A 22,475-nucleotide genomic window follows, 5' to 3' on the forward strand; every position below is an offset into this window, starting at 1 on the left:
GCAGAATAAAGAAAAAAGAATTGAGGACAATCTCAGAGACCTCTGGGACAACATTAAATGGACCAACATTCGAATTATAGCAGTCGCAGAAGAAGACTAAAAGAAAGGGACTGAGAAAATATCTGAAGAGATTATAGTTGAAAACTTCCCAGTATGGGAAAGGAAATAGTCAATCAAGTCCAGGAAGCGCAAGAAGTCCCATGCAGAATAAATCCAAGGAGAAACACGCCAAGACATATTAATCAAACTATGAAAAATTAAATACAAAGTATTAAAAGCAGCAAGGGAAAAGCAACAAATAACATACAAGGGAATCCCCATGAGATTAACAGCTGATCTGTCAGCAGAAACTCTGCAAGCCAGAAGGGAGTGGCAGGACATATTTAAAGTGACGAAAGTGAAAAACCTACATAACAAGATAACTCTACCCAGCAAGGATCTCTTTCAGATTCCACGGAGAAATTAAAATCTTTACAGACAAGCAAAACCTAAGAGAATTCAGCACCACCAAACCAGCTCTACAACAAATGCTAAAGGAACTTCTCTAGGCAGGAAACACAAGAGAAGGAAAAGACCTACAATAACAAACTAAAAACAATTAAGAAAATGGTAATAGGAACATGCATATTGATAACTACCTTAAGTGTAAATGGATTAAATGCTCCAATCAAAAGACACAGACTGGTTGAATGGATACAAAAACAAGACCCGTACATATGCTGTCTACAAGAGACCCACTTCAGACCTAGGGACACATACAGACTGAAAGTGAGGGGATGGAAAAAGATATTCCATGCAAATGGAAATCAAAAGAAAGCTGGAGTAGCAATTCTCATACCAGACAAAATAGACTTTAAAATAAAGACTATTACAAGAGACAAAGAAGGACACTATATAATGATCAAAGGATCAATCCAAGAAGAAGATATAACCATTGTAAATATTTATGCACCCAACACAGGAGCACTTCAATACATCAGGCAAATGTGAACAGCCATAAAAGGGGAAACTGACAGAAAGACAATCATAGTAGGGGACTTTAACACGACACTTTCACCAATGGACAGATCATCCAAAATGAAAATAAATAAGGAAACACAAGCTTTAAATGATACATTAAACAAGATGGACTTAATTGATATTTATTGGACATTCCATCCAAAAACAACAGAATACACATTCTTCTCAAATGCTCATGGAACATTCTCCAGGATAGATCGTATCTTGGGTCACAAATCAAGCCTTGGTAAATTTAAGAAAACTGAAATCGTATCAAGTATCTTTTCCAACCACAATGCTATGAGACTAGATATCAATTACAGGAAAAAATCTGTAAAAAATAAAAACACATGGAGGCTAAACAATACACTACTAAATAACCAAGAGTTCACTGAAGAAATCAAAGAGGAAATCAAAAAAATACCTAGAAACAAATGACAATGAAAACATGACTACCCAAAACCTATGGGATGCAGCAAAAGCAGTTCTAAGAGAGAAGGTTTTAGCAATACAATCCTACCTCAAGAATCATCTCAAATGAACAACCTAAACTTACACCTGAAGCACTTAGAGAAAGAAGAACAAAAAAACCCCAAAGCTAGCAGAAGGAAAGAAATCATAAAGATCAGATCAGAAATAAATGGAAATGAAGGAAACAATAGCAAAGATCAATAAAACTAAAAGCTGGTTCTTAGAGAAGATAAACAAAATTGATAAACCAATAGCCAGATTCATCAAGAAAAAAAGGGAGAAGACTCAAATCAATAGAATTAGAAATGAAAAGGAGAAGTAACAACTGACACTGCAGAAATACAGAGGATCATGAGAGATTACTACAAGCAACTCTATGCCAATAAAATGGACAACCTGGAAGAAATCGACAAATTCTAAGAAAAGCACAACCCTCCGAGACTGAACCGGGAAGAAACAGAAAGTATAAACAGACCAATCACAAGCACTGAAGTTGAGACTGTGATTAAAAATCTTCCAACAAACAGAAGTCCAGGACCAGATGGCTTCACAGATGAATTCTATCAAACATTTAGAGAAGAGCTAACACCTATATTCTCAAACTCTTCCAAAATACAGCAAAGGGAGGAACACTCCCAAACGTATTCTACGAGACCACAATCACCCTGATACCAAAACCAGACAAAGATTTCACAGAAAAGGAAAACTACAGACCAATATCACAGATGAACAGACGCGAAAATATTCAACAAAATACTAGCAAACAGAATCCAACAGCACATTAAAAGGATCATACACCATAATCAAGTGGGGGTTATCCTAGGAATGCAAGAATTCTTCAATATATGCAAATCAATCAATGTGATACCCCATATTAACAAATTGAAGGACAAAAACCATATGATCATCTCAATAGATGCAGAAAAAGCTTTTGACAAAATTCAACACCCATTTATGATAAAAACTCTCCAGAAAGTGAGCAAAGAGAGAACTTACCTCAACATAATAAAGGCCATATACAACAAACCCAAAGCAAACATCATTCTCAATGGTGAAAAATGAAATCATGACCTCTAAGATCACGAAAAAGACAAGGATGTCCACTCGCACCACTATTATTCAACATAGTTTTGGAGGTCCTAGCCAGAGTGATCAGAGAAGATAAAGAAATAAAAACTGGAAAAGAAGAAGTAAAGCTGTCACTGTTTGCAGAAGACATGATCCTCTACATAGAGAATCCTAAAGATGTTAAAAGACAACTACTAGAGCTAATCAATGAACCTGGTAGCAGGATACAAAATTAATGCACAGATCTCTTGCATTCCTATACACTAATATTGAAAAATCTGAAAGAGAAATTAAGGAAACACTCCCATTTACCACTGCAACAAAAAGAATAAAATACCTAGGAATAAACTTACCTAAGGACACAAAAGACCTGTATGCAGAAAACGAAAAGACACTGATTAATTTCTTTAGAAATTAAAGATGATACAAATAGATGGAGAGATATACCATGTTCTTGTATTGGAAGAATGAACACTGTGAAAATGACTATTCTACCCAAAGCAATCTACTGATTCAATCCAATCCCTATCAAACTACCAATGGCATTTTTCAAAGAAGTAGAACAAAAAATCTTAAAATTTGTATGGAGACACAGAAGACCCCAAATAGCCAAGGCAATCTGGAGAAAGAAAAATGGAGCTGGAGGAATCAGGCTCCCTGACTTCAGACTATACTACAAAGCTACAGTAATCAAGACAGTATGGTACTGGCACAAAAACAGAAATATAGATCAATGGAACAGGATAGAAAGCCCAGAGATAAAGACATGCACATATGGTCACCTTATCTTTGATAAAGGAGGCAGGAGTGTACACTGGAGGAAGGACAGCCTCTTCAATAAGTGGTGCTGGGAAAACTGGACAGGTACATGTACAAGTATGAGATTAGATCACTCCCTAACACCATACACAAAAATAAGCTCAAAATGGATTAAAGACCTAAATGTAAGGCAAGAAACTATCAAACTCTTAGATGAAAACATAGGCAGAACACTGTATGACATAAACCACAGAAAGATCCTTTTTGACCCACCTCTTAGAGAAATGGAAATAAAAATAAACAAATGGGACCTAATGAAACTTCAAAGCTTTTGCACAGCAAAGGAAACGGTAAACAAGACGAAAAGACAACCCTCAGAATGGAAGAAAATATTTGCAAACGAAGCAACTGACAAAGGATTAATCTCCAAAATTTAGCTCATACATATCAGGAAACCAAACAGCTCATGTAGCTCATACATACCAGGAAACCAAACAACCCAATCCAAAAATGGGCAGAAGACCTAAATAGACATTTCTCCAAAGAAGATATACAGATTGACAACAAACACATGAAAGGATGCTCAACATCACTAATAATTAGAGAAATGCAAATCAAAACTACAATGAGGTATCACCTCACACCAGTCAGAATGGCCATCATCAAAAAATCTAGAAACAATAAATGCTGGAGAGGGTGTGGCGAAAAGGGAACCCTCTTGCACTACTGGGGGTAATGTAAGTTGATACAGCCACTATGGAGAAGAGTATGGAGGTTCCTTAAAAAACTAAAAATAGAACTACCATGTGACCCAGCAATCCCACTACTGGGCATATACCCTGAGAAAATCATAATTCAAAAAGAGGCATGTACCACAATGTTCACTGCAGCTCTATTTACAATAGCCAGGACATGGAAGCAACCTAAGTGCCCATCAACAGATAATGGATAAAGAAGATGTGGCACATACATACAATGGAATATTACTCAGCCATAAAAAGAAAAGAAATTGAGTTATTTGTAGTGAGGTGGATGGACGTAGAGTCTGTCATACAGAGTGAAGTAAGTCAGAAAGAGAAAAACAAATAACGTATGCTAACACATATATATGGAATCTAAAAAAAAAAAAAATGGTTCTGAAGAACCTAGGGGCAGGACAGGAATAAAGACACAGCCATAGAAAATGGACTTGAGGACATAGGGAGGGGGCAGGGTAAGCTGGGACGAAGTGAGAGAGTGGCATGGACATATATACACTACCAAATGTAAAATAGATAGCTAGTGGAAAGCAGCCACATAGCACAGGGAGATCAGCTCAGTGCTTTGTGACCACCTAGAGGGGTGGGATAGGGAGGGTGGGAGGGAGATGCAAGTGGGAGGAGATATGGCGATATATGTATACGTATAACTGCTTCACTTTGTTATAAAGCAGAAAGTAACACACCACTGTAAAGCAATTATACTCCAAAAAAGATGTTAAAAAATAAAATAAAATAAAAGCCCAAATCCTTTATATTCAAAATCCTTTTTTTTTAGTTTAGTTTGATTTGGTACCTCTGCCTCTGCCTGTGTGTGCTTGTATGTTTGAAATGAAAACCAAGCTGTCTTCTTTGATCAGGTTGACTGTGAAAATGGACATACTATATGAGGCACCATTTCTGTGGCTTCTTTCTCTCTTTCATGTATAGGTCCTCTTAGTATATTAACTTTAAAAAGTATGTTTCTTTAATTAATTACTATAAAAACTGTTACAAATCAAACTAATAGGATTTTGCAGACTTTTTGAAAAATGTTTTCTTCTTTATGGAAACATGTATTTTGCAAACATTAACATTGACTTTAACTATTACGAACAAAATTAAAAAGCATGGATGTCTTTGGCATTAGGCCAATTTATCTCTAACACATTATAACATTGATGTTGAATCCTATTTGTTAAGTGTGTCTTTGAAGCCATGAAACCTGATAGATTACCATTAAAGTGAACACAGATTGTGTTTAAAAAATGAATTCATAAAACAAAGATTTCAAAGTGTTATACTAATCACTCCATATTAATAAAATGCTTGCTTATGACCTTCAGGATAGGCAACTTCAATAACAATTATCAGGCGTCTTTGTAGATCCAGAATGAAACCAAACTGATTATGATAATGACACACTATAGAATTTCATCCCCATATTTGCTTTTTAAGTATGGCATAAAATAACAGTATTTAATTTAAAGGGCATTAAATTCACATCATCTCCATAAGTATAGAACCCAGTTTACAGATGACTACAATGAAGAAATCTGCTAGCAACCTGACTTTGGTTCTCAACCTTTTCTAAACTTATGTTCCTTGACACTATATGCTACATGGAATAGTAAAGACATCTGAATTCAAATATTTTGAAGAAATGTGTATTTAGCAACTGAATACATGCTAAAAGGAATAATTTACAGCAGCAGTTTCATTACATTTTTCTCTCCAGTTTTCTAGTTCCCATCTGAAATGCAATGATAAATACAGATATGGAACGTATTTACTACCTGGCAAAAAAACATGCTGATTGAATGGGCACACAGCTTCTGCCCTTAAATAGCACATAAGCCACCTTGTTACCTATGTGGGAAAATCTTGCATTTTAGGATGACGTTGAACACACTGAAATGGAGTACCTACAAAAAGTTGCATTTTACACTGTCCTTCCTCTTCTTTTCAAAATTATGTACATCTCTGTTGCCTAATGTGTAGGTAGCAAAAATATTAAACACATACCACTGAAAATCACTAAATAATACATAAAATGTAGCAGTAAGTGTACATTTACATTTTGCATTTGATTTCAACTGGGCCATAATTTCTCTGCTGTGCTGTACCTTTTTCCTATTTTAAGATTGCTGTAATAATCTGTTCAAGGTCACATGAGTCTCTTAACAAAGTTTCAACTCTGATGATACACGCATAAGCCAAAGTCTATTGAAACTGAATTAAATGGGACATTAATTACTTTTTGTGCAAACTGCCCACCTCAATACCCATTGGCAGAAGATTATGACTGTAATAAGACTTATTTACCTGCATGTTATATCTATAATTTTCTTCGAAAACTTAGACCCGATTTATGAAGACATGTCAGTGGATTTGTTTTTGTTTCTGTTAGTTGAAATCTACACATTCTTTCTATGGGTATTTCATAATGCTAAACAAAATGCATTCAGATATTGGAAGGCATCCCTGAAGTTATACAATCTCTACCCCTTCAAATCCTTTATTTTTGAGGACTAATAATAAGATACTTCTGTTATTGCAAATAAATTTGTTTCAGCTGCAAATTTAGAATAAAATGCAACACCGAATTTTAGTAAAGATACTCTATGAGAAATTTTTAAATGACCTATTTTTGGAGCACTCTTGGTTTTTTGATTTATATCTCATTTTTTTTTTTTCTTCTACAGGAGTCTGTCCTTCAAATAATTTAAAATTTAGCTACCATTTGAGGATGTACTTCTAAAAGTAACATTGTATTCATCATTGGAGCCTAAAATTGAATGTAGAATATTTTTAGGCTCCCATTTGAAACAAACGTCAAAAAATCATTTATTCAAAGTAATCATTAAAACTGAAACATGAGCTTCCATCTGTGAATATTTCAGCTGATAGAGAATTCAAAAAAAGTTCACTGTAGTCTGAGGTGAGAAATTAATGCTGAGTTAATTAGAATCCCAAGACAGCTAGAGTTACAATTTCAATGCTGCTTTCATTAATTAGCAATAAGATGTTTCCTTTGCATTTTTGTGCGTGACGAAGGACCCAGAGAGGGATTCTTGTAAAGATGAGTGCAGTGCAAAACTGCATTGCAATGCTGAAGGTCTTATACATCTTGAAGTCAATGATTCTCAAAGAATCATCTTAGGACAATGAAGCAGGCAAGCCCTTAATTAATAATCTTTTATCTTATTTTATAAGTTGTTGCAGGAGACAAAGAGCTTTACATGTTTTAAGTGTGAGCCGTGTCCTGGAAAATAGTTTGTATAAGTCACTCCCATTGACCTGAAAAGAGTCATGTGTTCTTTAGACAGATAATTGTCTTAAACAAGGTGAGATAATAGGCAGCTGATAAAAATGTAAACAGTTGGGAAATTTGCTTTTAGGAGGTTGTTCTGAATATTACTGATCTCCCTCTTCTCAAAAAAATTAAGTGACAGATAAAATTCCAAATGGAGTCATGAGAGAGAGTTTTTATGTCTCAAATATCAGGCAGGAATTCAAGCGCAGAATTAAGACATTTTCTATTAACATTAAACCAATGCTTACTATTTGCATGAAACATGCAGTTCCTTTTCTCTTTGTTGATCCATTAGGTACAAGAAAATGCATTTACAAATCTATTTCTTCCTTCTCTTTTTTTTTCGGGTTAAATGCTCTGTTTTTCTAAGAACATTATGCAGGTTCTAATTAATTTAGATAATATTTGAAGAAGGGGAAGTTTTTTTTTTTAATTCCTCAGAGAAATAAAGCATAATTTATATCCAGATTTTAGGAATTGGTTGTTAATGATGTATCTATGTTTCTAGGACAATATTGGTTATTCCTCTTGCAAAACTGAAAACAACGTTTTAAAAAAAGCAGCACACAATTGGAGTTTTTAAAAACAAAAACTACATAGCACAATAATTGTAAGACAAAAACCTACTCTAGCTTAGAAAAGAGCTACTTTTTTCTGCATATTTGTCATGGTACATTTAAATTATAGTTTTAATAAAATACATCTTTAGATCAAAGCTGGAAGAAGACATCAGTAGTAGATCAGTGTATTCCATTTTTCCTCTGGATGATGGATGGTTTATGTTTTTCGTATTTCCACAGACCGTTTTAATTCAGTATCATTTTACTCCTCCGGTACATATAAACACGAGTGCTGGTAGACAACAAATATCCTTGAATCCAACAGTGTTTTGGAATATTCATCAGCTTAGTAAATCCATGCAGTTTAAAACTTCTAGTTCAATAAAATGGCTTTGCTAATGCAGTTTTTCTTCTTTAGATGGCAACATGGCAAATGACATTTTTATTTCTCAGGCAAAGAAGAAAGCAAAACCTGTATAGTGAAACCTCATAGGAAACATTAAGTCACTAGTGTGAACATCTGCATTCACCTGACCTCTATTAAGTGTCGGTATTAGGAAGAAAGCCTGTTAGTAAAGTTACTCATGGACTTAATTTATAATTGGTGGAACTCAGGTGCACTTCCCACCATTGTAAACATCCACATAATGCCATGAAAAAAGTTCATGTATATTGCATTTTTTCCAGTTATTGTCTAGGCAAGTTTCTACTTGTTTGTGGTTTCTAGAGGTAATGCAGCTCAGACACTCCTGGGTGCCCTCTCAAATTCGTGGGTCCTCCTGTTTCTACCTTTCTTATTTTCCTGTAAGTGCTTCCATTTGTTACTGTTCCCTTGGGTATGTCCTGGCCTTTGCCGACGCTGTTTTCGGTCCCTTTTCCAAACTTGTTCGCAGAACTCATCCATTGTGTTCAGGTTGGGGTGGTTGATGAGTTGCATGAAGTCTCTGTACCAGACCTTCTGGCTAGGTGTCATGCTGTTGGAAATTTCTTTGGTCTTAGAGCCATCTCCATCATCATCTTTATGAAGAAGTTCTTCCAAATGCTCTGTGTCGATGACTTCCAGGGTCACTTTAAGAAGGGTTTGCATGAATCCGTGTTCCACGGCATGACAGAGGTAATTGCCTGAATCCTTCCGCTGCAGACTACGCAATAGAAGGCCTTGTTCGGTCCTAATGATATGATCATCCACTCTGATCTAGCAAAAGACAAGATGTAGTAAAATCATACATATTTACAAGAAATATAGGCTCCAAAACTCTGTCTCAGCGAAAATTCAGACTGTGTACTGAGACACATTTTCAGTTAATAAAATTTCTAGTTTAAGAGAAATGACTGCATTTTCCTATCAGGGAAAAGAGTTATACATTTCTTCCAATTGTTTTTAAGAAGCACTGCAAAATATTGCTGTCTCTTGTCTTAATAGAATTTCTCATAATAATTTAAAGTAATCAAGATAATGGGATGAAAGGACAAAGATATATTTTATAAATTTGAAATAAGCTATATAAATATAGGTGAAAGTTAACATTGAATATTGGAATTGGAAATATAGAAACATGATACTAGAAAACAATGCAGCATTAGAATAAATTTATAATAAGGATGGAAAAATAGAATAAGTTCAGCAGTTGAGCAACCAGAAAAAACATGGGATTGCATGCTTACTTATTTATTCAATTTCCTAAGTCTTAGATGTGACATGAAGATAGGCTATTTAATATGTCTAACCTCACTTTTATTTTACATACAGTTTACAAAAGAGATCTCTGAAAGCCACAGCTGGTAATATATAAAATCAACCTTAACATTTATATGATGTGATTACATGTTTGAAGACTGCTTCAACTGTCAAAAGAGATAACAGAAGGGCTTTTACTTCTACATTCAGATTATGTTTGTAAAATTGTCTGCACATTGTACATTCACAAATCACCTACATACTATGGTTACCCTATTTAACACTTTTTAAAAAGTTTTAAAGGCTCAGAGTACTCACTGAGATTTTCTATGTATATATTTTTAAAAATTTTACAGAGGAATAAATGGATCCACAGAGGAGGAAGATTTGTGTGAAACTACATGCACAGTTCACATCAGAGTTCATAACTGTACCTCAGATCCTTTATCCAAAATCTACTACTCCTTTCCCTTAACTGCCCCTTCCCATTTAAGGAGGAAGTTAATGGAGAAAGGAAAACATGTTTGGAGAGCAGAATTAATTGAACAAAAGTTAAAATTAGTAGAAGGATTAGATTTTTTTCTTGTATATCAATGTAGATAACATAATTGTTTTGTAGATAACTCCAGGAAGAAAAAAGAAGTCTCTAAAATATATCCCCAAACAGCTTCTGTGACAAAACTCTTACCAGTTCACCTTTGTTTCTCTAACTCCTATCACAAAGTCTGTCAGAAAATCAGCCTTCAATGAATACTTGTTTAATGAATGAGTATTGGTATGTTAAGAAAAGAATAAATATTCACTACTTTTTTTTCCCTCTCAAGTCAACCTTGCTGGGGTCACTTAACAGCATATGTCATATAGAATTAATCCAGTCAGTTTCTTTCCTATACCTCTTCTTTTCGCTCTTCATTTCGCCTCTGGAATTGCCAATAGACCAGAGCTCGCTGTGATTTTGGACTGCATTCCAGGAACGTGCTACTATTTTCTACTCCATAGATGATTCTTTCTTCAAAGCTGTGGCCATGGTGATTATCTGGCCGGTGATGAGGAAATGAAATGAGAAAATGTTAGAGAAGTAAACTCAACTTTCCAAAGTATTTATTCAGAAATTCAGGAGATGAATTTGTTGCCAAGTTGGAAGTCTTTTCCAATTTGATTGAAGATGGCAGAAATGACAAGGTTTCAGAATTCAAGTGTCTACTAAATAGACTAATTATTTCAGTATGGGTTATATAAAGCATATACAGAGATTTGTCTATCAGAAAATAGCATTACATTAACAAAATCAGTCATGTGTGCAGTATAACTATACATTTATATGCCATGATAATACCCTCCAAGATATTATTTTCATTGTAAAACTCTATGCCCTGACTAATGGTGCCAGTGAATTTCTGCCACAATTCTCCAGCAGAAAAGTTATTCGATTGGGTTTTTGGAAATAAGAGTCCATTTCTGAGAACTTAATTTTGCCTTTTTGTGTTTGTTTTTCATCTGTAAAATTAAATTTACCAGCCAGTAATATTTATCTAGTATTTTACAGAAGGTAGAGTTCAGGAAGTTTATACTCCCCACCAACAACCCTTAAATAATCCACAAGTTTGATCTGAAGATCAATTGGTGTGAAATGTTTGGGATGGTTCAGAAGAAAGACGCACAATTATAATGCAATGTGGTTTCAATTGTCCTTATTTTAAAATGACACATCTTTTATTATTTTCAAGAATTAGTCTAAAGAATATGGCAAGAGTATGTAATAAAATGCAGCAATAAGAAATTCTGTTTCCTGATTAAGTTTCTATTATTTTACCCTTTATGTAACCTCCTTCAATGTGGTAAATGAAACACAGTTAAGATCAAAAGTACGACACGGGGTGTCTAGGTAAAACTCATTTAGAGAAGAAAAACTCCTTGTTATCTTGTTTAATCCTGTTTCCTTTATGACATCCTGTACAATCTGGAACTCATTAAATTAATTTAGAAAATAATAAATATATTTTCACATGCACAGAGGGCTGACAGTGTAGACAGATGAAAAATTTTTGCTTTCTTCTTCAAACTCTGCTAGATTTTTAATTAAAAAAATGTTTCCCCTTTTTTTGCATCACTTTGACAGTTTTACTCTTGTTATAACTATCTGAGTACTTCTGTCTGTCACAGACAGTATGATTTGCTCTAAGTTTAAAACTTTCCAAAATCCTGCTTCCACCCAATTCCCATACACAGCCTATGGCCATCATCTCCTATTCTCACCCTTCCTATAGTCAACCTTCTGCCTGCATTTGCTATCTCCAGGGATGTCAGTCCCAGTGCTTTTTCCTTTATTGTTCTAGGTGTGAAACAAAACTCTTCTAATATTGGGAAGTATCTGTCTCTTCTTATTTAAAAGATGAATACTCTAGAAATAATAAAAAACAGGAAATGACTGAAATGTAAAGAAACAATATTTAACTGATTCCAAGTCACAGTTTATTTCATGTTGGAGATATGTATATCTGTGTGTCAATATATACATGCACTATGGTAGTGTTTTTCTTTTCCCTCTGAAATTATTAGTATATCTTTGATTGAATAGATATGGCACATGTTGCTGTGCTAGTTTGCAAGACATCTGCTTCCTTGGATAGAGATGAATTGAGTGTCTATGTCCAACACGAGCTGGGAGATCTGTGATTCAGGAGCTACCATGAATAATTAGAATGCCTTGTCACAGAGGTTTTTAGAGTTTACATAGAATGCATTTTTTTTTCTGCTAATGGTTGTGCAGTTTAAACTTATTTGATTTCGAAATTATTTTACTTGTAATATTATGCAACCTGAAAAAAGGTGGAAATCTGCAATATGCAACAACATGGATGAAACTTGAAGACATGCTAACTGAAATAAGCCAGTCACAGAAAACCAAATACTGCATGATTCCACTCAGATGAAGTATTTAAAGTAGTAAATACTCGTAAAAGCAGACAGCAGAATGGTGGTTGCTATGGGGTGGGGGGAAAGGGAAATGGGGAGTTGCTAGTCAATGGGTATAACATTTTAGTTAGGCAAGATAAATGAGATCTTGAGATCTGCTACACAACATTATGCCTAAAGTGAACAATACTTCAAATTTTGTTAAGAGGGTGGATTTCATGTTGTGTTCTGACTGTAATAAAATAAAAACATAAAAAAATATTTAATTAAAAAAAGAAATCCTATTACTTTTAGGAAGTAACTTTTCATTCAATATCTACATATTACTGAATCATAAGATATATGACAGCATGATAACACAGAAAAAAATCAGCTGGATTTAGAGACAAACAGTATGGTTATCCAGCAGTATCTTCTGTCTTGCCAGCCATGCCTCTCAGGTCTAGTTTTCTTGTAGAAATTTATGATAATACTTGTCTCTCATCTAATTTGTCCAAGTTACTATAGATATCTATAGAAATCTAAGGTATAAATAAGTTATTGCTCTCAAACATAGAGATCTGTATAAATCCTTCAGTACATTAGTTGATACTCAGATAAGAAAAGCAATGTAACTTGTATAATAAGAAATAATAGAGCTTAATATAAATGAAACATCTATTAGGTACATTTTCAAAAAAGTCACTGTTTGTCTTCTCAATTAATTTAATCATTCTAACTGATCCATAGAGAGCTTTCTGTCACCTCTAGAGTCTTGGGAAATCTACTTAGTTTTTAGTTTCTCTCCAAGATCTCTGGTGACAGCAAATGTTTCCCAAAGCCCATTAAAGAAAAGAATTCTCTTAGTGGTAAATGTTTCCTGAATTTAAAAAATATTCATCTGTTACTTATCTATAGTAGAATCTAATAAATTTATACCAAGTTGTTTTTGGTTTAATATAGCAATAGGCCATGGACTTCAAGAAATATCATGACGTTCAGATACTTTCCCACCTGAATAAGATAAGAAGCACAACTGGTGAATTTGGTTCACTGTCTTGGTGTCTTAATAACTACTCTTGCCAATACGTTAAGGATTCATTCCCCTCTAAATTGGCCCTTTCTTTCTCTCCTTTGTCGAAATTGAAAGCAAAACAAAATCTTCTAGTTAGTAAGCAGTGAAGCTAAAAGTCCTGTCATATTAACTATCAGTCTTAGTATGCAGAGGTACTACTCTCTTTCTTTGGTTTGAGAGTCTCCTACTGTATGTTCTGTTAGATTCTGCGACTGCCAAAAAATGGAAGAAACTAAATATCTTTTGAATACACTTGTTTCTCTTAATTCCTCTGCAGTAGAATGTTTCTATCATCAGCAACTTTTAATTTAGGACCAGAACTTTCATTCAACGTGGCCTCAGCCAAGCATTCATATATTTGGGTGCTTTGACATCACACCCTGTAAACATTTTTTCTGTTAATTTCTCCACACCTGATACCTTATGAACAGATACTCAATAAATAGTTAATTTTAAATTTATTTTTATACAATTCTTACCAGTTACACTCCATTTACAGTTATTACCAAATATTGGTTATATTCCCCATGTTGTACAATATATCCTTGCAGCCAATCTTACACCCAATAGACTACTGGAAGGCACTCAGTAAATATTCATTCCCTTTTCTGACCCTTCTATCCCAACCACTTGAGTAAATTTTGTACAACATAGGAAACATTAGGGGTCTACTAACAATATGTTTTTCTCTCTCTTCTTTTCTCCCTCCTCTCTTCCCCCCCATAACCCCTTTACCCCATCTCTGTCTCGTTCTTTCCCTTTCTCTCAAAAAAAAAATTTAACAGGAACAACATTTTGATTCTTGACTTCTAAACTTATTAGATTTTCAATTTTTTGGATGCCAAATATACTATCATTTTGACTGTTATTAAAGCAAACAGCTCTGCACAGAAATGGTGGCATAGAATATAGCTGCACTGTAAGTATTTTTCAGAGCATATACTGTTGAACTCATAAATACACAATATAAATCAAAAGCTCACCTGAGAAAACATTGTTGATTCAAGATTTCCTGAAGGATATGAAATCTTGCACCTAATCTAAAATCTCTCTCTGGATTATAGTTGAAACAAGAGCAGTTTACATGAAACACATTGTGTTAATCCCATGATATAATTGATTTTATTGAATCCTGTTGAGTGGGGTCCCTCTGATCTATGTTGAGGGAACCCATAAGCAATACTCTATGGATTCGCTCACTGTGTTTATGTCCCAATGTTGTTGACTATGGTGTTCATCTTTGGGAAATTTTTCTAATGTTAGTTTTTAGGAATTATTTAGATTCGCTTGAACAACTGAATTTTTTAATGAACTTTGTGACTCACCACTTGATCATATTTCTCCCCCCACATTGGCTGAAAAAAACCATTAAACAAATTTATGTCTTACCCTTGTAACTTCTTAGTAAATATGTTCTTGTCACATGCCTGGTTTTGTTCTCTGTCAGTACATCTGCTTTGCCTGTGTGACATTATTGCTGCCTTTATCCTATCTTTGCTTTTAATCAAACAATTGCAAATTGTCTGAAATATATTAGGTCACTTATCAATTACAGACAGCATATACTTTTTATAATCCCCTTAAATATTTTTTGTTATTAAAATATATCTACATACAAATAATAGTACATTGTCTGGATACAGAGGTAGTCATAAATATGTGAGGTGATATTATTGTTATTGCTGTTCTTGTGATAGTTTCAACTGTTTATTCAAAAATTAAAATCCTTTATTGAGAAGCCCTAATGAGACAAATTATGAACTCCTTCCCAGCATCAATTCTGCTCTCTCACCCGTATCAAAAAAAAGTATTGCTTCTTCTATGCTTTCAAAAAATCTCTTTTTACATGTATCTTTAGAGCACATGTAGTCTTATTTGTTACAACTTTTTATTAATCTGATTATCTCCCTCATACTGTGCATTCCACAATTTGGGCACAAGGTAGTCATAAACCCTTAGCTGATGTTTGCTGAATAGCAAATCCAGGTAACAGTTTACTCTGCATTTAAAAGCTGAAATCTCATGTAACTTTGACATTTTCAAGGCACAGAATTATCATAATTACATAAATGATTAAGAGTTTGATCAATTAAAAATGGTATAGGGTTTATAACCCTCATTATGACAGAATATATTATTGCACTGTAAACATTTCAAGTCTTCTAAATTTGTTAAGCTTTATAATGTTATAAGAGTTGACTTGAGATATGGTAGAAGATGATGATGACTAATCAAGTGTACTCCAAAATCAAAAATTTCAAATATGGGATAATAAGAAGGGAAAGATATTTGAGAAATTATATGAATGTATTCTCATATCTCCAGGGACACCTATATCTCTAAATGATGTCCATGCCAATAAGTAATTTTTCCAGAAAAAAAGCAATTTCATTGTAATCAATTTAAAACTACTTTTCATACTTAGAAAGCAATGATTTTGAATACAAACTTTTGTCATGAATATTACTAGTAGACAAAAAGGGTGAGTTGTTAAATTGGCATAATGAATTCTTATGAGTTGAAGTGAATAGTTAGAGCAAAATAATTGAGAACATTAAAATTATTTTTAAAGCATCACAGTGTGTTTGAATAACACATATTACAATACATTGCAGCTGTTAATGACAAGAAATAATGTTTGTAAGGAAGCAATCTTCAATTAACCATTTCCTCTTTCAGTGGGATAATTTATGGAAATGAAATGAGGCTAATAAGCCAGAAAGAATGGGAGGAAAGAAAGAAGTTAAATAAATTGCTTCCTTTTGTAACAACAAAAAGTCAAGATATCCATCATTTGGCCAGAAATATCACGTTGCTAAAGGCCTTATTTAGTATTTGATTCTCTTCCAATATAGCAGAAACAGAAGGCATCACATTTCAGCTTTCCATTTATTTCACTCTCCATTTTAACCCCATAAATGTCTCCCAAGATTGAAATGCTAATAATGTAAGAATCTTAGGAAATTTGATTTCATGTAGAAAAGACAGAGATAGGTGAGGTAGTGAACCATATATGTATTCAACTATTTGATCTCTGCTGTCATTTTTGATATTCTCACGCTTTAGGTTATTAAAAAGCTGAATTTCATAAATAATGAAACAATTTGGGAGAGGGAAAATAATTGCAAATTATTTTAAATATTTAGCAAATTCAATTAGTTGCCAAACTACATAAAGAGAAATCTAATTCCACTTTTTTCATCACATTGTAATTTTAATATTTTACACTAAATTTTTTACCAATATTATTCAATGTAAAAGGTCAAGCAAAGGAGGAAAGGAAATGTTGTCCACCGACTCATGGTGACACAGAAAGCTTCAGATATGCACTTCTTATTATAAACAACATTACTTAGATTTTTCTTACTGGATTCTGATTATTTTCTCCAGAAATACAACTGGTACTTTATCAATAGAAAAGACTCTAATTTCATTTCAAGTGGATGAATAATAAATATCTCCTAAAGTAGCAGTAGCTGAAAAGGCATTTCATGGATGAATCAATAACTCTTGGGAAGCTATAAAATATTTAAAAATAAAAAAAGAAGGGTTTCCCTGGTGGCGCAGTGGTTGAGAGTCTGCCTGCCGATGCAGGGGACACGGGTTCGTGCCCCAGTCTGGGAAGATCCCACATGCCGCAGAGCGGCTGGGCCCGTGAGCCATGGCTGCTAAGCCTGCCCGTCCGGAGACTGTGCTCCGCGACGGGAGAGGCCACAACAGTGAGAGGCCCGCGTACCGCAAAAAAAATAATAATAAAATAAAATAAAAAAAGAAGACAAAAGTTTCACTCATCCTTAACACTCATCCTTGACATTCATGTATATTTTGGGCCTGACTGAATATTAAGATGGTTAACAACTGATTTAATAATCTTATATACTGTAGTGCACTTAACACAAATTTACAGCTATATAACAGGGGTACTACTAGTTGTTTATTCATCACAATAATGCTTAGTATATTTCTCCAGTGTTTTGTGTGATGCTTATACCAGCTAGTTTCTCAGTAAATGTTTGTTGCATGTGAGTTTGCATGCATACATGTGCCTAGAAATGTGTGCATATGTATTAAAGTCCATATGCTCAATACATCTATTTCTCAAGTGCAAAAAAAGACTCAATTAATGAAACCTTAGAGAAGATTTAAACTTATAATTTATCAAATTGCTAAAATAAATTTAAATTTTACACTATTTTGTTTTATGCCCTAAATTAAGATCTGTCTCTGGTGTTGGGAAATAATTATCAAGCAGAATACAACACTTCGAATTTTACAATTCAAGGAGTTTCCAGCTTTCCTTGAATTCACAGATACCTGTGGATTTGTGTTTAAATGCTCTTGTCAGTGTATAGATAGGTAGATGGATAAACAGAGAGATATGACTAGGATATTTTAATTTTATTGTTCATAGGTAATTATTGTAGAGAGAATCGCTAGTATCTTATTTTTAAGGTATATATTGATTTAAAATACACAAATTAAATTGACATGTTTTGAAGTTAACTATGAAGCCATTTTAATAACGTGCTTAATAATCTTGAGATATCAGAGGCCTCAATGCTTCTTAGTATAGGGAGGGCTGAAACTCAATTATTTTAAAAAGCAACACCAATATGAAGATATCTACTGTACTATATAGTCTATATTAAATGTCTGATGTGTTTTATTTTCATGACTTTATAGCAAATTCTTTACCAAGAAAACACATATAATTTACATGGCAGAGTAAAATTACCATGTGAATTTACACCTTTAAAAATAAGGAAACATGAACTTTAATGTTCAATTTACATTTTCCGAAGAGATATGATAGATGATGGAAAACACCCATTTGCTGAAGTAGAAACCTTCCATAAACAATAATAAAAATACCATCTTGTATTTTATTTGTTTTCCTTATAAGTTTTGGAATTAAAAAATACAGCCATGTTTAAGAACTTTTCATTTACAACAGTTAAATTATAGATGTATAAACAGTTGGGTGATCTCTGATGACGTATTTAAAAGCTTTAATAAGGAACAATGATAGCACAAAATATTTTAAACCTCTTCTTATTCTTCTTATTCAGGTTGTGTGTGCAGGTCTTGCATACATGTGCTATGAATAAATGGATTATTGGCCTAACGTAATGTCAGAAGACTACTGTGGTGATGATTGATTTTCTCCAGTGAAAACAGTTTCAAAAAAGGTTTACAAAAGTTATGGAAGACACTACTATAATAATTTCATTCTAGGATGCATGCTCCTTTATATTTTAACATCTCTGATATCAGAATGTCTTACAGTTGTTCTCCACCTGAGTTGAAGTTGCTTTCTTCCAGAAATAATTTGTTCTTACTTCTTCCAGACACATGAGACCCTACTAAGCTGACAGCTCCTTAAATTAAAGTTTTGTCTGAAGCTTTTGGTCCACCCCGTTGGTGTGAATTCAGAAATTAAACCTTCATGAGGGCCACCTTTGTGGTTCAAGGAGTAAAACAGGCAAATTTCTTTGCTATCTTCTTTCGGTTGGGAATTTATTTCTCCTTTGTGCCAATACTGAAACATATTGCGTTCTGGCTTGATGCTGGGACCATATATTAGACTGTCCATTTTGGGCAGTTTTTCTCTCTAAGCAGTACATAAAATAATGGTGCATCTTACATTCAGTGACGTCTTAGACTTGATACAATTTGGTAATTTATTAAAGTTAGGGATTTTTTTTAGGACTGACATCAGCTCATCTATCAAATCTTGAGGCTTCTCTTGGGGCCAAATGCTCAGATTCATAGTTGGATTTTCTACATGTATAAAAGAAGCTAAAGTACAGACCAGATTAGCATTGCTCCAAAATACTAAATTTATAGCTCTGCACACCATAAAGATGACACTGCCAGAGATATTTTATGAAATTCTGGAACAATTTTGGAATGATTTCATTTAAATTATGCCAACCAAGACATAAATTGAGATGAACTAGTTGTGGAGATAATGAAGAAGGTTGAATTCTGCCAACATTTTACTGTGGGTTGTTGGAAAGGAAATGCATGTATGTAGAACAGCCAAGAGAACTATTACAAAGTGAAATTCAATGATGGCATTAATGTAGAAGTTAGGACATAAAATATTTCAAAGATGCAAAAATCTAAGATGTTAATTTTCAAAAATTGTTACTTCTGGTATAGCTTTCTCCTTTCTGGACATGTAGATCATAATACAGCTCGTTTAGTAAAGAAGGAAGAATGAGAGGTAGTTTAAAGGTACATTGACTCAACCACTTATGCTCTTGAATGCAAAGTCAGACAAGCTCCAATTCTGTGCACAACAGTTATGTTAGGAAAGGGAACATACTGGAGGTTTCTCGTTAGCATTGTGTACGAGTGAATGGGAAGACAAGAAGATCTGCTAGCAGATATATTTAGGGTTTTGTACTGAAATTTCCCAAGGCAAAAGGCTACCAGTGATGGGGGAGAGTGTGCTGGACCAAGGGGAAGTGGAGCTGGATTCTTTTGTTTCACCCGGTCCAGCTCACCATTAGTGCCGCCTTTACAAGAGAGCGAACAGAGCACTGAGTAAGTGTTAAAGGTTTCATCGAGAGTGAAATGTCTTCCACCTTAATTCTGAGTTATTTTATACAGTCCCTCTATTAAAACCTCAGGAGATGTAAAATATAGAGTTTTACCCAATATGTTTACCATTACAGCTGGAACTGATGGTCCTGAAGTGTATAATTGGCTTCAGGTTGCTTAGCAGTTTCTGTGAAAACAGCTCATATCTTTATATGTTTCCATATGAGCACATATATTTTATTCAATGTGAGATGGGACATTAGCAAGGTAACATACATGATTTAATAGGGCTGAGCTCTGGATTTCTGCCCATTTTACTGTCAAAGATTGACATCACCTATTCCAAGATAATTCACTGATTCCTAATGGTAAGACTCAGTCTGACCACATGGGAATGTGTGACTTAGTTTCCAAACATTTGAAATTTACTGTAATCTATGGTGTATATTTTTTATGTTTGGTCAATTAGCAAGACAAGCAGACAAGGAATAAAGAGGCCTTCAAAAAAGGAATGTTTTTACTACTGCAGAGCTTCTTGAACTATTTTACCATTTCCTCCCATATATCACAAGCATCTACTTGGGGTTGTTTTTATATACACACACAGACTCAGTAACATTGAAACACAGAAATTATTTTTCCTCCCTACAGTATTCATTCCAACTGAAGAATCAGGAGAAAAAAGTTATTCACATTCATTTTACTTTCTACAGCTAAGCAATTCTATATTCCCAAAGTTTATAGGGTTGCACCACTCTAATTTCATCAAAACATAACTTTAAAATCTGAAGCACTCTCCAAAGCCCATTCATTCAACTGTTAATAATATTTATTTATCCACAGCCTCACTTTAAAAAAAAGTATGACTTCGGTCAACTTTTCCTTGTATATATGTACACTCATAATTCCAGCATATATATCACTTTGAAAAAACACTAACTGGGTCTATGAAGGGACTGATTGCTAAAAAAAATGGATGTATTAATAAGATATATATATATATATATTTCTCTAGCGATCTTCAAAACATAGCACTGTATCCTACATAAAGTGGTTTGCAACTATAATTTATTAGTTAATTGGTTTATGATATTTCTTAAAGATTCTACTTCTGAATACAATGGTATTAATAACAATGTATGACAAATCATTTTCACAATAAATAACGGATGCTATTGAGATCAAATCTCTATTGAGAAACAAAAGTATGTAAGTATTATGCTATAGCTTGAAATATTTAGATAATTCATTCAACAAATATTTATTAAATATCTACAATATTCACAATATTGCATCTGTTACAGAGATAGAAAAGAGATAAAAAAGTGAGCAAAATAGCAAGGTCCATATTGACATGGAGATTAAATCTGATTGGAAATGAGCTCTACTTACATCATCTTGTTTCTTTTACTTCTAGTTAGTTATCATTAGCCTCTCTATATCTAAGCAAATATACTCTTTAATAAAAGGAATATTTCATAATGCTGTATTGTTGAAAAGCTGCTGATCATAATTCAATATTTCTACATGAAATAAATGGAAAACTAGTGGATATTTTGTTGTCCAATTGAAATATGCCATCCGAAAAATTAAATGAGGATGTGTCAACAATGCACTAAATCCGTATAAAGACAAAAACTTATATGCTCCAATCTAGTGGTATTTTTTTTCATAATGAGAGCGATAACAGACAGGAAAACAAATAACAGATAAGGAAATTTTGCAAGCAAAATGAATTCAAAATATAGGCCCAATTTGTGGCTACCTGTCTCCTGGTATTGGCATCCCCCAAACAACCGTGTGGACATTCATGAATCACATACCAGTACATGTAGGATACACACAGGGACTTTCAGAAAGTCAACTAGGTTTTGGAATGTTGCTGGGTGCTATTCGTACAGTGTGTTTTCTTTCTTAACATTCATGAACCATGAATGTTCTACACACAGAATTAGTAAATCAAATCCAAGTAAATGATAAAAAATAGTATACCTGCTTTTAAGATTAATGTAAAACGCACCAAAAAAGTTAAGGGATAATTACGTTCAATTACATGTAAATTGTTTACATTTGATATTTTAGCCATTTTTAACTGAGCTGCTCGTTAGCAGTGATGTCATTGCTGAGTTTTCCCAGCAGGGGGAAGCATAGCCTAATTATTGTTTCTGTAAAGGGTTGAAGTGGGGGTGGGGGGGATGAGCTATACTACCATTTTACTGCGTTTTAAATGAAGATTGGTTGATATTTCATCATTAAATAAGCAACTTGACATTAAATAGGCCTTGACATCATTTAGGAAACATAAAATGAACTTGGTCCAAAATCCCCAGTTCAAGGGACTATTCTACTAAATCAGAGTGAAGACATC

General features: G+C 33.9%; 1 protein-coding gene across 1 annotated transcript in view; it reads right to left on the reverse strand.

Moving 5' to 3' along the window:
• Positions 1-8,184: 8,184 nt before the first annotated feature.
• SEMA3A (semaphorin 3A) overlaps positions 8,185-22,475 on the reverse strand; it is a 231,221-nt gene continuing 216,930 nt past the window's right edge. The window contains exons 16-17 of the mRNA XM_082846433.1: positions 10,482-10,624; positions 8,185-9,105 (exon numbers count right to left, since the gene is read on the reverse strand). Of these exons, the coding sequence (XP_082702559.1) occupies positions 8,650-9,105; positions 10,482-10,624 (599 nt within the window). The 3' untranslated portion in view covers positions 8,185-8,649. The remainder of the gene's footprint in view (positions 9,106-10,481; positions 10,625-22,475) is intronic.

Source organism: Leucopleurus acutus (assembly GCF_964270905.1).
Source record: "Leucopleurus acutus genome assembly, chromosome: 9".
Lineage (NCBI taxonomy): Eukaryota > Metazoa > Chordata > Mammalia > Artiodactyla > Delphinidae > Leucopleurus > Leucopleurus acutus.